We start from the raw sequence: 12,795 nt of genomic DNA on the forward strand, positions 1-12,795 counted from the left end.
CCAGTATTCTTGCCTGGGAAATACCATGGACAGAGGCACTTGGCGGGCTACAGTCCATGGGGTCGTAAAGAGTTGGACGTGACCGAGCAGTAGTAGCCGCTCATCAGAACGAACGAACGTGCCTCTCCAAGACGGGGTGGGGGAGATTTTGGGTGGAAAGGGAGCACCTCTGGGCCAACGCCAGGAGGAAACGCGCAGACCCTCAGGTTGCTCTCTGACTTTCCTTTCTCCAATCCCTTCCAGCTGCCTGGTCCTCCCCACCATGAACAGCACTCCGAGGGACGCCCCGGCCCCCGGCCACCGCGAGTGCCTCCTGCCTTCTGCAGCCCGGACCCCCTCTGTCACCCAGGTCACGCCGGCCAAGAAGATAACCTTCCTCAAGCGAGGGGATCCCCGGTTTGCTGGGGTCCGCGTGGCTGTTCACCAGCGCGCCTTCAGGAGCTTTGGGGCCCTGATGGACGAGCTCTCTCAGCGGGTACCGCTCTCCTTTGGGGTGCGCTCGGTCACCACACCCCGGGGCCTGCACGGCCTCAGCACCCTGGAGCAGCTGCAGGATGGTGGCTGCTATCTCTGCTCCGATAAGAAGCCCCCCAGGACTCCCGGTGGGCTGGGCCAGCCCCGGGGGAGAAGCCCTTCCGCTCAGCAGTTGAGGGAATTCGAGGCACCGGGAACAGCCTCTACCTGCAAAGGTCTCAAAGCCTCGAGGAGGATCACACTGGTTAAGAACGGGGACCCTCAGCTCCAGCAGACAGTGGTGCTCAGCCACAGAAACACCAGGAACCTGACGGCCTTTCTCAGCAAAGCGTCGGACCTACTGCGCTTTCCCGTGAAGCATGTGTACACGACCGGTGGGAAAAGGGTAGGCTGTCCAGGATACCGTTTCCTTAAAAAGATGTCCGGATCTCAGCTCGAAACACTTAGATGGAACTGGACAGTTATTCCTTTAAAAGAGGCACTGACACAATTGATGTGTGTGTGTGTGTGTGTGTGTGTATTAGTTGCTCAGTCGTGTCTGACTCTTTGCGACCTCATGGACTGTAGCCCGCCAGGCTCCTCTGTCCAAGGGGCAAGAATAATGGAGTGGGTTGCCATTTCCTCCTCCAGGGTATCTGCCCAATCCAGGTATCAAACTCAGGTCTCCTGTATTGCAGGCAGATTCTTTACCATCTGAGCCACCAGAGAAGCCATCAGACACAACTGATACTGTGTATTAAATAGATAACTAATGAGGACCTACTGGCAACCCACTCCAGCACCCTTGCCTGGAAAATCCCATGGATGGAGAAGCCTGGTAGGCTATAGTCCATGGGGTCGCAAAGGGTCAGACACGACTGAGCGACTTCACTCACTCACTCACTGTACAGTACAGAGAACTCTACGCAGTGCTCTGTGGTGACCCGAATGGGAAGGAAATCAGGCAAGAGAGGATGGATGTATATATATGGGATTCCCAGGTGGCTCAGCGGTAAAGCATCCGCCTGCAAAGCAGGAAACATGGGTTCGATCCCTCCCTCTACCTGTGCTTTGCTGGGCAGAAGGGGGTCCTGCAGACCGGGCCCCTTGACTCCACACTCTCCTTCCCCAGGTGGACTCTCTGAAGGCTCTGCTGCGAAGCCCCTCTGTGCTGGTGTGTGCCGGTCTCGAGCCCTTCAGACCGCTGGTGACGGAAGATATCAGAAGAAAAGGAAGTGAACCTGCATCGGGGCAGACTTCAAGGAACAAAAGTGGTGAGTTGGGTCTGGAGGATGCCCAGTTTATTTGCACTGGATGGTGGTTCAGGAGGGTCGGGCAGATATCCTTTGTAAATCATTTAGGAAACCTGCCTTTGGCCCCACACCTGGCATCTCAGTTCTCTAGAGGTCTCTCTTGCCCCTTCCTCCTTCTCATCACATTAACTGAGCTGGACAGTTGACTGGGATAGGAGAGAGGGGAGTCTGGTATTTAAAGAGAGCAGAATTAAGAGACCTTGAGCTCTAAGATTCTAGGCTCTAAAATAAGCTTTTGTTAAGGACCACAGTGGGTATACCATTATGGGCACAGTGAATCGTGGGTATGTGGCATTTGCATCTTTCAAGAGTCATGACTCTCTTAGGCAACAGTGGGGATCAAACAGACCAAAGAAACAAATCACAACCACGGGTCACCCATCCATCCATCAATCTATGCAGCCAGCCATATACCCATCCAAAAAGTCTATGTGCCAGAGGTAGCCTTGGTTATTAAAAAAAAAAAAATTAAAGCACAATCAACAAGTACAGAGAAACATTTCAGCAAAATTATTGGAATTACTATGGGCAAATTTTGGTGAATAATCAAAATAACACCCTTTGGGAAAAGCTATTAAGAGAATGACAACAATGGTTTCTGTGATTGTCCATGCCAAGTTCTGGACAGAGACATGTCAATCCCAGCCACTCCCCTGGGGGAACCCTCAGTCTCACTTGATGCTTATGGAGAAGCAGAGCTTGGCAAACCTTCTCCTACCCAGCTGGACTCAAGTGAATCTGCTCTTTTGCTGGCCGTAGGCTCAGCCTCCACCAGCCACTCCCTCTTTGCCAAGTGTTAGCTCAGGAGATAAAATGAGAGAGTACTAGGGGTTTCCTTTTTTCTCAGGGTCACGTCTTTCTGTCCCCAGTGACCCCCTCTTTTTCCCTTTTTCATGCTGAGGGACAAGTTTAGCTGTCATCTGTGTAGGCCCTTCCTTGCCATCATTTATCAACCCCAAAACTTGATGAGTGTTAAGATGATAAATGATAAATCACCAGTTGGAGAAGGCAAAGGCACCCCACTCCAGTACTCTTGCCTGGAAAATCCCATGGATGGAGGAGCCTGGTAGGCTGCAGTCCATGGGGTCACTGAGACGGACACGACTGAGCAACTTCACTTTCACTTTTCACTTTCATGCCTTGGAGAAGGAAATGGCAACCCACTCCAGTGTTCTTGCCTGGAGAATCCCAGGGACGGGGGAGCCTGGTGGGCTGCTGTCTATGGGGTCGCACAGAGTTGGACACGACTGAAGCAACTTAGCAGCAGAAGTAATTGCAAACCATCTTACAGTTATACAATCAGGGGTGTATGCAGCAACTTACTGATTTTATTTCCTGCACTGGGGGTGGGTGTGAAGAGGGCTAGAAGTTAACTCAGGGCACTGATGCTGTACAGCCCACCCTACTGTCTATGAAGAACCTACTCTGTGCCAGCAACTCTGAGGAAGTCTTATATGCACTGCCTTGCATCCTCAAAATAAACCTGCCAGATAGATCTATTACTTTTACAGTTCAGGAAAGAGGTCCTGCCAAAGCTTACACAGCTAGGAAGTGGCAGGGTTGAGATTGAACTCGGACTTCAAGTTCATCTCTCTGGGCTGTACTGGTTCACCACCCGGGAACTCTGCAAAGATTCATTCTAGAATGGTTTCTGTCCTAACTGCTGGTTTGGGAGGTGGCAGGAGTATACAGTATTATTGCCTGGAAAATCCCATGGACACAGGAGCCTGGTGGGCTACAGTTCATGTGGTCACAAAGAGTCAGACACGACTGAGATGGTAGCGTACAGAGAGGGGTGTACAGGCTGTGGAAGGCTCATGACCTTGACTCTTCTGCCCTGAAGCCCCCACCAGCAGCTTATTATCTTTCCCTCTTTTCTCTTGCTCGTCATTGTGCGCCAGGGAGCTGGGGGCCCAAGGCCAAACAGAGCGTGATCCACGCACGGTCCAGGTTGGAGAACAGGCCACGGCAGTTCTCCTTGATGTCGGAGAGGTCGGGGCACAGCGACCCCTCGGTGTTCCCTCATCGTGCCTGCATGTGCCCTGCCCCGGACAGGCACCCTCTGAACACTCCTGCCCAGCTCGGCCCCTTGGTGACAGGTGAAGACATTGAGAAGAATGTGAGCGTGAATGAGGATGGCAGCCTATCTGTAGAGATGAAAGTCCGCTTCCACCTGCTGGGGGAGGACCCGCTTCTGTGTTCCAGGAGGCTCGGGAGGGCCAGCACCCTCACCGCGACCAGTGGGGAGGGCCCTGATGCTGGGGAGGTGGATCTGCTTGGCTGTGTGTGGAAGGGCCACGCTGGGGACCCCTCAGAGCCTGGGGCAAGGGGACTGGGGCCCTGCGAGGTGGGAGGGGTGGGAGCCTTTGACCAAGGCCAGCGGCAGCAGGGGTCTAGATACGAGATCTGGATGAACCCCCTGTACATCTCCCAGGGAGAGTGGTCAGCCTCTCGGTGGAGGTCTGGGCTGACCCAGAACTGCCACTCCAGGGCCCCCCGGAGCCAAAGGGTCGCCAGCAGGAAAAGAGGGAGCAAGGACAGGGCCAGCCCTGCCTCCAGCGACACACCCCCTGGAGGCTCTGAGCTAAACTCCTCCTGCTGCTCTGGGTCCCTGGAGGATGCTGTGGCCAGCTGTGGCCCACATCTGGCCTCGGGGGCTGGTGAAGGCAAAGGCGAGGGAGCAGCGCTGGGCTGCAGGGACCATGATGGCTGCCTGAAACCCAGGACCCGCGGCCTGACAGATGCTCTTCCTGACTCCTCCGCAAGCGCCAGGTCTCATGAGAAGTGCAGCAAAAGGGACAAGCTGTCCCAGGGCCGCCCCAGCGAGACTCCCCAGGGGGCCACCCAGCAGGGAGTTCCGGGTTCCCCTACTGTGAGCCCCTTGTCTATAGCGAACAAGGACCCACAGGCAGAGGAGTTTGGACAGGGAGCAGGGCACCCCCAGGCCAGAAATAGGTCTGGGGTGAGGCCACCCTCGACTCGGGGCCCGGCTGCTTCTGGGGATGATGCGGGAGGCTACACCCCACCTTCTGCCTGTGCCTCAGCCCTGGGCAGAAGCAGAAAGCAGGAGAGCAGAGCCAGCACCCTGTATTCAGCCAGCAGTTCTGTTCCCAGCCAAGGGGCCCAGAGGGCCTGCCCCAGGCAGCACCACAGCCCTAAGGACATTCACTGCCCAGTCGACTCGTCTGTGTCCCGGCCAATGCCGGGGCTGTCCAGCAGAGACAGGGCCCACCCACACGGCCCCCCACCCAGCCTTTCTGAAAGCCCACAGGGCACCTGGAACCAGGCTTCTTGGGACCCAAGGCCACCCTTCTCAGGCTCTCTTTATTCCCAGGACACACGCAGGCTAAGCAGCATCCCCATTACCCCTGGGAGCAATTCTGACTGTGTTTCCAATTTCTATCTCCCCGATTCTCCCTCTCCTGAGACTGAAGGGGGCCCTGAGTTCAGGCCGTGCTCACCGGCTCTCACACCTTCAAACACATCCGGCCCTTTCAGTGCCCCAGCTGATGGCCTGGGTGAAAAGACTGGGGGTGACAGATTCCAGCCTTCCTGGCCCTTGGTCCTGCCAGCTGGGTGGCCTGAGGGAGGGAGGCTGGGAACACAATGGGGCAGCTGCTGTTCACACCTGGGAACATCCCTGGCTCACGGAGCCTCCTGTGGGACGATACAGACGATACCAGCCCCACAGCTGCAGGGCAGCCAGGGGCCCTCCTCCAAGGCCTGCTGGGTGTGCAGCAGGTACTGTCCTACGCCCCCCAGGACACGGCCCTTGGGCAAGAGGCATCCTTCAGGCAGCCGCAGCGAGGGTGACCGCAGCGCTGATGGGAAGCCTAGCGGGGAGCAGGTGGGGGAAGAAAAGTTGGATGCATGGCATCCGCGGCCCCCTGGCTCTCAGGGAGCAGCCTCGGGGAGAGCAGTCAGAGCTGTGAGAAGGGGCAGGCCTCGCAGCGGTCCCCAGCTCAGGAGAATGGTCCAAGGGAAGCTCTCAGGCAGAGGAGGAGGCCTGGAGGAGCCAGAGGAAGGTGGCAGTGAGCTGCTGGGAGCTCTGCCCCGAGCCTCCCCAGAAGCTGTGGTCCGTGCGTGGCTGAGCAACATCCCGGAAGAGCCCATCAAACACGAGCTGGAGGACAAGGGCGAGGATGTGGCCGGGCATGGCCTGGAAGGCCCCCAAGAGGACCCTGTGGACAAACATTCCCCAGACAGCCTGGAAAGATCAGTTTGGGCCAGACAACTGCCCCTGGAACAGGCGGCCAGTGAGGAAGCAGAACCAGATAAAGCCTTTCCAGTGGCTAGCAGTGCCAGTCCCAAGTCAGGAGAGGGTATGCCTTGCCGTGGAGTGTCAGAAACCCCTACGGAGGCTGGAACAGGCTGTGGACGGTGGGAGGGGCGCGTGCTGCCCAGCAGGGTCTCCACCTCCTTACAGATCATGAAGGCACTGATGGGGTCCCGGCCGGGCCGGCCCAGCAGTCTGCCTGAAGTGTCCCACTCAGCGGGCAGGAGGCTCAGCCGCTCGGCCCAGGCCCTCATCACCTGTCTCGCCAGGCTCCACTTCTTTGATGATGATGATCTTGGGTCTCCCGCTAGCAAAGTGAGGTTCACAGACTCCCCTCGGTACCAGGAGCTCCTAAGTACCTTCCAGGTCCTGTGGCCAGGGAGTGGCCTCAGGAACACTGAGCTGGAATTGGACCTCCGGGAGCTCAGCTGGCGCCAGGCCCTGCCGGCCCTCGGGCCCCACATTGCAACCGAGGACTTCAGGCCCACGTCCTCCTCTGGGGTGGATGTCGGCAGTGGTTCTGGTGGCTCGGGGGAGGGCAGCGGACCCTGCACCATGGACTGCAGCTTGGTGTCTGAGAAGATGGAGCTGCCCTTAAGCATCTCCTGCCAGGGGCCTGATTCCAGAACCTTGGGGAACCCAGAAGTTCCGGGAAACCAACAGCTGAGTAGTTATGAGGCTGAGGGTGCTGCCAGTGACAACGGGGCAGAAAAAAACGGCAGGGAGCAGACGCTTGGGGGTGACCCAGACCAAGGAGATAAAAACACAATGCAGGAAGAGGGGGTACAATTGGAGGAAATAAAAGAAGAAAAAGAAAGAGCAGAACTGCAAGTAGAGGGTGTCAGAGGGTTTCCGGAAGAGGAAGGAGTCATGGAACTAGGATTGTCAGGGGCAGGCTCTCAGGATGGGGCTGGTGTCTGGGAAAATAAGAGCCTGAATGAAGAGGAGCCAGGAGACCCCACTGCCGTTGCCACCCAGAGCTCTTCAGAGAGGAGAGGGAGCCCGCCAGAGCCCACCAGGAGCCTCAGCGAGAGGTACCTGGATGCCAGTGGGAGTCAAAGTGGCCCCAAAGCTGAGCCCCCTTTGGAGAAGTTGCTCGGAGCAGCTGAGACTGGCTGTGGGCAAACCCTGGACAAGATCACCCAGGGGGCTGGTGAGAGGGGCACTTGCAAGGGCCGCAGGGGGTCTCTGATCTCGGACCCCGTGTGGGTGTCCAAGTTGTTGAAGAAAATGGAGAAGGCCTTCATGGACCACCTTGCCACTGCCACGGCCGAGCTCTGCACCCGCTGGGGCCTGCAGGGCGACCACATGCTGGACCAGATGGTGGCCGAGCTGCAGCGGGATGTGGGCCAGCGGCTCCAGGACAGTGTGGAGAAGGAGCTTCTCAAGGTCCAGAGCTGGGCAGGGGGCGCGGGCACGGGGCTGCCCAGGGAAGCCCTCCACTGGGAGGCGTCCCTGCAGACCGAGCAGCGCAGGCGGCGCCTCCAGGCCCTGCGCAACCTCTCGCCCTTCTCCGAGCAGATGCGAGGCCGGGGGCCCCCCTCCTTCTCCCTGGAGGACCTGCCAATCTTCAGAGGAGCCCTGGGGACCCAACTTGCGGTAGAGGCCAAGGGGGAGGAGTTCTGTCCCTGCGAGGCCTGCGTGAGGAAGAAAATGGCTCCCGCATCCCCAGTGGATGCTGCGGGGTCAGCCAGCGCACCCATCAGAAAGGCCTTCGACCTGCAACACATTCTGCAGAAGAAGAAAGGAGGGTGTGCTGATGGAGAGACAGTGGAGGTGGCCCCCGCTGTGGAGAGGGAGGTGGAGCCCCTTCACAGGGACCCCTCGAGGACAAGCACTGTCCGGGGAGCTGATGGAGACCCTGAGCTGGGATCAGGCCAGGGCCCCAGAGCGGAGGAGGGGGACCAGACCCTTGGCAGGGATGAAGACCCCTGGGGGACAGAGGAGGAGGCGGGTGCTCAGGAGGAAGAGAGGAAAACAGAGCCCTGTGTAGGCAGCGACCCCTGGGAGGGGCTGGGGAGGGGGGAGCAGGGCATGGGTGGTGAGGAAGGAGACCTGGAGGCGGACTGTGGGGCTGAGGACACTGGGGAGGCTCATGGCCTGGGGGGAGGTGGCCCGGGTCCATGCGGACAAGATGCTGGTGCTGAAACAACAGAGGCCCTGGAGGCTGCAAGGGAGGAGCGGTCAGAGACAGGAGGAGGACATGGAGGTGACGAAGAAGGGGGCCTTCAGGTTGGCCTGGGATGTGGCCAGTCCCGTGAGGCTTCTGGAGACAGGAGCCCGACCCCAGGGGCAGATCCCCCTCAACAGCGGTCAGGCCCCAGGTCAGGCCTCTCTTCCTTCAGCACGTCCTCTCTGGGGAGCTGCTCTCTGCTCTCTCAGAAAGGCTCCGAAGATGAGCCATGGGACAGACGCATGAGGAGCACTGAAGACCAGGCCATGGACATCCCTGATCCAGAGAGAAAAGTCACAGGCATGTACCCAGAAAGCTCCGCTTCTGAGCAAGAAGGAGCCCCATCAGGCACCAGAACTCCAGAGCAAGGGACAGAGAAAGGTCTGAGTCCAGAGCAGAGCAAAGAGGAGGGCCCGGGTCCAGAGCAGGAGGGAGAGGAGGGCCCGGCTCCAGAGCAGGAGACAGAGGAGGGCCCGGCTCCAGAGCAGGAGACAGAGGAGGGTCCTGCTCCAGAGCAGGAGACAGAGGAGGGCCCGGCTCCAGAGCAGGAGACAGAGGAGGGTCCTGCTCCAGAGCAGGAGGGAGAGGAGGGCCCGGCTCCAGAGCAGGAGGGAGAGGAGGGCCCGGCTCCAGAGCAGGAGGGAGAGGAGGGCCCGGCTCCAGAGCAGGAGACAGAGGAGGGTCCTGCTCCAGAGCAGGAGACAGAGGAGGGCCCGGCTCCAGAGCAGGAGGGAGAGGAGGGCCCGGCTCCAGAGCAGGAGACAGAGGAGGGCCCGGCTCCAGAGCAGGAGACAGAGGAGGGTCCTGCTCCAGAGCAGGAGGGAGAGGAGGGCCCGGCTCCAGAGCAGGAGGGAGAGGAGGGCCCGGCTCCAGAGCAGGAGGGAGAGGAGGGCCCGGCTCCAGAGCAGGAGACAGAGGAGGGCCCGGCTCCAGAGCAGGAGACAGAGGAGGGCCCGGCTCCAGAGCAGGAGGGAGAGGAGGGCCCGGCTCCAGAGCAGGAGGGAGAGGAGGGCCCGGCTCCAGAGCAAGAGACAGAGGAGGGCCCGGCTCCAGAGCAGGAGACAGAGGAGGGCCCGGCTCCAGAGCAGGAGGGAGAGGAGGGCCCGGCTCCAGAGCAGGAGACAGAGGAGGGCCCGGCTCCAGAGCAGGAGACAGAGGAGGGTCCTGCTCCAGAGCAGGAGACAGAGGAGGGCCCGGCTCCAGAGCAGGAGACAGAGGAGGGTCCTGCTCCAGAGCAGGAGGGAGAGGAGGGCCCGGCTCCAGAGCAGGAGGGAGAGGAGGGCCCGGCTCCAGAGCAGGAGGGAGAGGAGGGCCCGGCTCCAGAGCAGGAGACAGAGGAGGGCCCGGCTCCAGAGCAGGAGACAGAGGAGGGCCCGGCTCCAGAGCAGGAGGGAGAGGAGGGCCCGGCTCCAGAGCAGGAGACAGAGGAGGGCCCGGCTCCAGAGCAGGAGACAGAGAAGGGTCCTGCTCCAGAGCAGGAGGGAGAGGAGGGCCCGGCTCCAGAGCAGGAGGGAGAGGAGGGCCCGGCTCCAGAGCAGGAGGGAGAGGAGGGCCCGGCTCCAGAGCAGGAGACAGAGGAGGGCCCGGCTCCAGAGCAGGAGACAGAGGAGGGCCCGGCTCCAGAGCAGGAGGGAGAGGAGGGCCCGGCTCCAGAGCAGGAGGGAGAGGAGGGCCCGGCTCCAGAGCAAGAGACAGAGGAGGGCCCGGCTCCAGAGCAGGAGACAGAGGAGGGCCCGGCTCCAGAGCAGGAGGGAGAGGAGGGCCCGGCTCCAGAGCAGGAGGGAGAGGAGGGCCCGGCTCCAGAGCAGGAGGGAGAGGAGTGCCCGGCTCCAGAGCAGGAGGGAGAGGAGGGCCCGGCTCCAGAGCAGGAGACAGAGGAGGGCCCGGCTCCAGAGCAGGAGGGAGAGGAGGGCCTGGCTCCAGAGCAGGAGGGAGAGGAAGGCTCAGCTCCAGAGCAGGAGACAGAGGAAGGCTCTAACTTAGAAGCCAAAAAAGTAGTGAAATGTCTCGCTTCCACAGAAACACAGTTTAGAAACCTCCCCATGGACTGGACAGATGGCTTTGACCAAGATGACTTAGATTTCTAGAGCACTACCTGGGAGACAGTCCTGAGTCAGAAGTTCAATCCACTGAAGATGCGCAAAGGACACAGGCAAAAATCAAGGACTTGCCAAGGACATGACCACCCCTCACTGCCCTGGGTTCTAAATTCTGAGGCCCCATTGGCCCATCCACCCACCAAGTGAGGGAGGGTCTCAGATCTGCCTGGCTATCAGAAGTCAGCTCCCCTCCATATGCCTGCTGAACCCAAGAGGATGGAACTGGCTGGCTGTAGTCCAGGAGAGATTTTGTTTGTGTGTTTTTTACCAGCTAGAGTTTCCCTCCTTCTTCTGCCTATTGATCTCCAGTTATTTCTCTCCTTGGCCTCTCCTGGGCAATGACCTCGCTCAACTTTGAAGTGCTTTTTTTCTAGTCTTGACTATATTTGGTGACTCTGGAGATATGGATGCTTGGGAGAAGAAGATAAATTCAGTGTCATTGGACAAAATTTGTTCTTGGCTCCAAAGGCTGTATCTTTCCTTAATTCATATATATATATATGCTTTTGTAATGAAAAATATTGGAAAATGCAAAAAAGCAGAAAGAAGGGAAAGTAGTCACGCATAATCCCATCCCTTAGGGATAACTGATATTAGCAATTTGATGCATTTCTTTCCCATCATTTTTCTAATTGATAGTTGTGCTCATCCTTATTACTTCCTTTTTTTTTAAACTTAACATAAGAAATTCCCCTTTTAATCTCAAAATCTTCATAAACCTATTTTTAATACCTGGATAATGTCTTTAATGCCCAAATAACATGAGACTATAAAATGCTTTTTCACCATTTCCATTTGTTGACTATTTAGATGATTTCCATTATTTTTTCCAATATATATGGGATTTTCCATATATATAATTAATTGTATGTATGTGTGTGTGTGTGTGTGTATACACAAATTTTTTTTTGCCCCGAATGGCAGATGATTTCCTTAGGATAGTTTCCCAGGCACGGAATTACTAGGTCTAAAGATACCAACTTTTGAAAAGTTCTTCATATCTTCCGCCAAATTGTTTTTCTAAACATCTAAGTTGTACTAAATTACATCACCTGGCCCACTACATTCTCATCTGTGTTTGTTAGAGTCATTAAAAATGAGAAATCCTTTGCTAATTTTATGGGCAAAAACAGTACCTCATTTTGAGTTGGAATTATTTTAGCTGTATTTTATTGCTAATGAGATTAAAGAGTTTTCTAGTCTTTATAAAAAATCTGTTTACACATAGATTATATGTGTATGTCTTTCGCCCATTTTCAGCTAGGATTCTAGCTTTTTTAGATAAATAGATTTACATGTGTCCTTTATAATTTCAAAAATCTCTATTTGTCATTTTTGAGGTTGAAAAAAAAAATGCCCTTTCTCAGCACATTTCTCCAGCAAGCCTTGAACTGGGGCTGTCCTTGCTGGTTCAGAATCTCCTTCACAGGTTCTCACCAGCATTCCCGTCCACACGGGACCATTTTGTGTATTCAAAATGATTAAAATGAAGGTCTGTGCTACAAGAACAGGTACCGTTTACTGGTTGTTTAAATATAAATATAAATGTAAAAAATAAAATAGATATGTTAATAATAGAAAATAAAGCAAATGTTGAGTGTAGGCTGTGTCCTCACATCACAGTCATCTGTTCTCCTCTATATCTGAGTGCTGGAGATGTTCTTAATTTGACATGTTTATAAAAGTTCTTTCGGAGGAGAGTTTTTAAAGTTTTTACATGGAAAGTATATATGAAAAAGAACATGTATAAATGTACGTATCACTGAATCACCTTGCTGTATACCAGAAACTAATACAACATTGTAAATCAACTATACTTCAATTTTTAAAAATAAATATTTAGAAGTATATATATATACCTAAGTGTATATGCACACACACACTTACGTATATATGAACTGGTTAGGCTTCCCTGGTGGCTCGGATGCCTGCAATGCAGGAAACCTGGGTTCTGTCCCTGGGTTGGGAAGATCCCCTGGAGAAGGGAATGGCAACCCACTCCAGTATTCTTTCCTGGAGAATTCCATGGACAGAGGAGCCTCGTGGGCTATAATCCATGGTGTCGCAAAGAATCGGACACGACTAAGCGACTTGAACTCACTCATCTTGGTCAGAAACTCCTAGTGAAACACATTGCCTTGTAAGCTTGGATTAGATACAATGGTATTTAGGATTGTCCAGACCTTGTAACTACTAGTTGACATGGGGCTTCCACTGTGCACCTCTTCTGTGACCTGAGGTCCTCAGTCATTTCCCAAGAGATGTTTCAACCTCTTTGCTTTATAATCTGCTATCTCCTCAAGTGACAGAGACAACCACCCCAGCTCTTACTGACCCAGCACGTCACTAAAATGGCATGTTCGTCTCTGGTCAAGAGAAGAAAACGAAAAGGTCGTGGGACTTGGAGACAGATGACCAAGCTCATGTCGCAGTGACAGCATTAGTGAATGGGTACCTGGTGGTGTCCCTCCTCTGGGCCAG

General features: G+C 55.7%; 1 protein-coding gene across 2 annotated transcripts; it reads left to right on the forward strand.

Annotated features, from left to right (window-relative positions):
* Positions 1-212: 212 nt before the first annotated feature.
* RP1L1 (RP1 like 1) lies at positions 213-11,090 on the forward strand. 2 transcript variants are annotated; one of them, XM_086414749.1, is made up of 4 exons: positions 213-859; positions 1,586-1,727; positions 3,668-8,986; positions 10,157-11,090. In XM_086414749.1, exons 1-4 carry the CDS (start codon positions 263-265, stop codon positions 10,300-10,302), a joined length of 6,204 nt encoding a protein of 2,067 aa, XP_086270875.1. In that variant the 5' UTR covers positions 213-262; the 3' UTR covers positions 10,303-11,090. The 2 variants fall into 2 exon arrangements, with proteins under 2 accessions (XP_086270875.1, XP_086270876.1); XM_086414750.1 differs by having other exon boundaries at positions 3,668-8,596; positions 9,221-11,090.
* The last annotated feature ends 1,705 nt before the right edge of the window (positions 11,091-12,795 follow it).

The sequence above is a fragment of the Bos grunniens genome, chromosome 8 (assembly GCF_055505025.1).
Source record: "Bos grunniens cultivar Pamir isolate PY7600 chromosome 8, Bosgru_T2T1.0, whole genome shotgun sequence".
Classification (NCBI taxonomy): domain Eukaryota; kingdom Metazoa; phylum Chordata; class Mammalia; order Artiodactyla; family Bovidae; genus Bos; species Bos grunniens.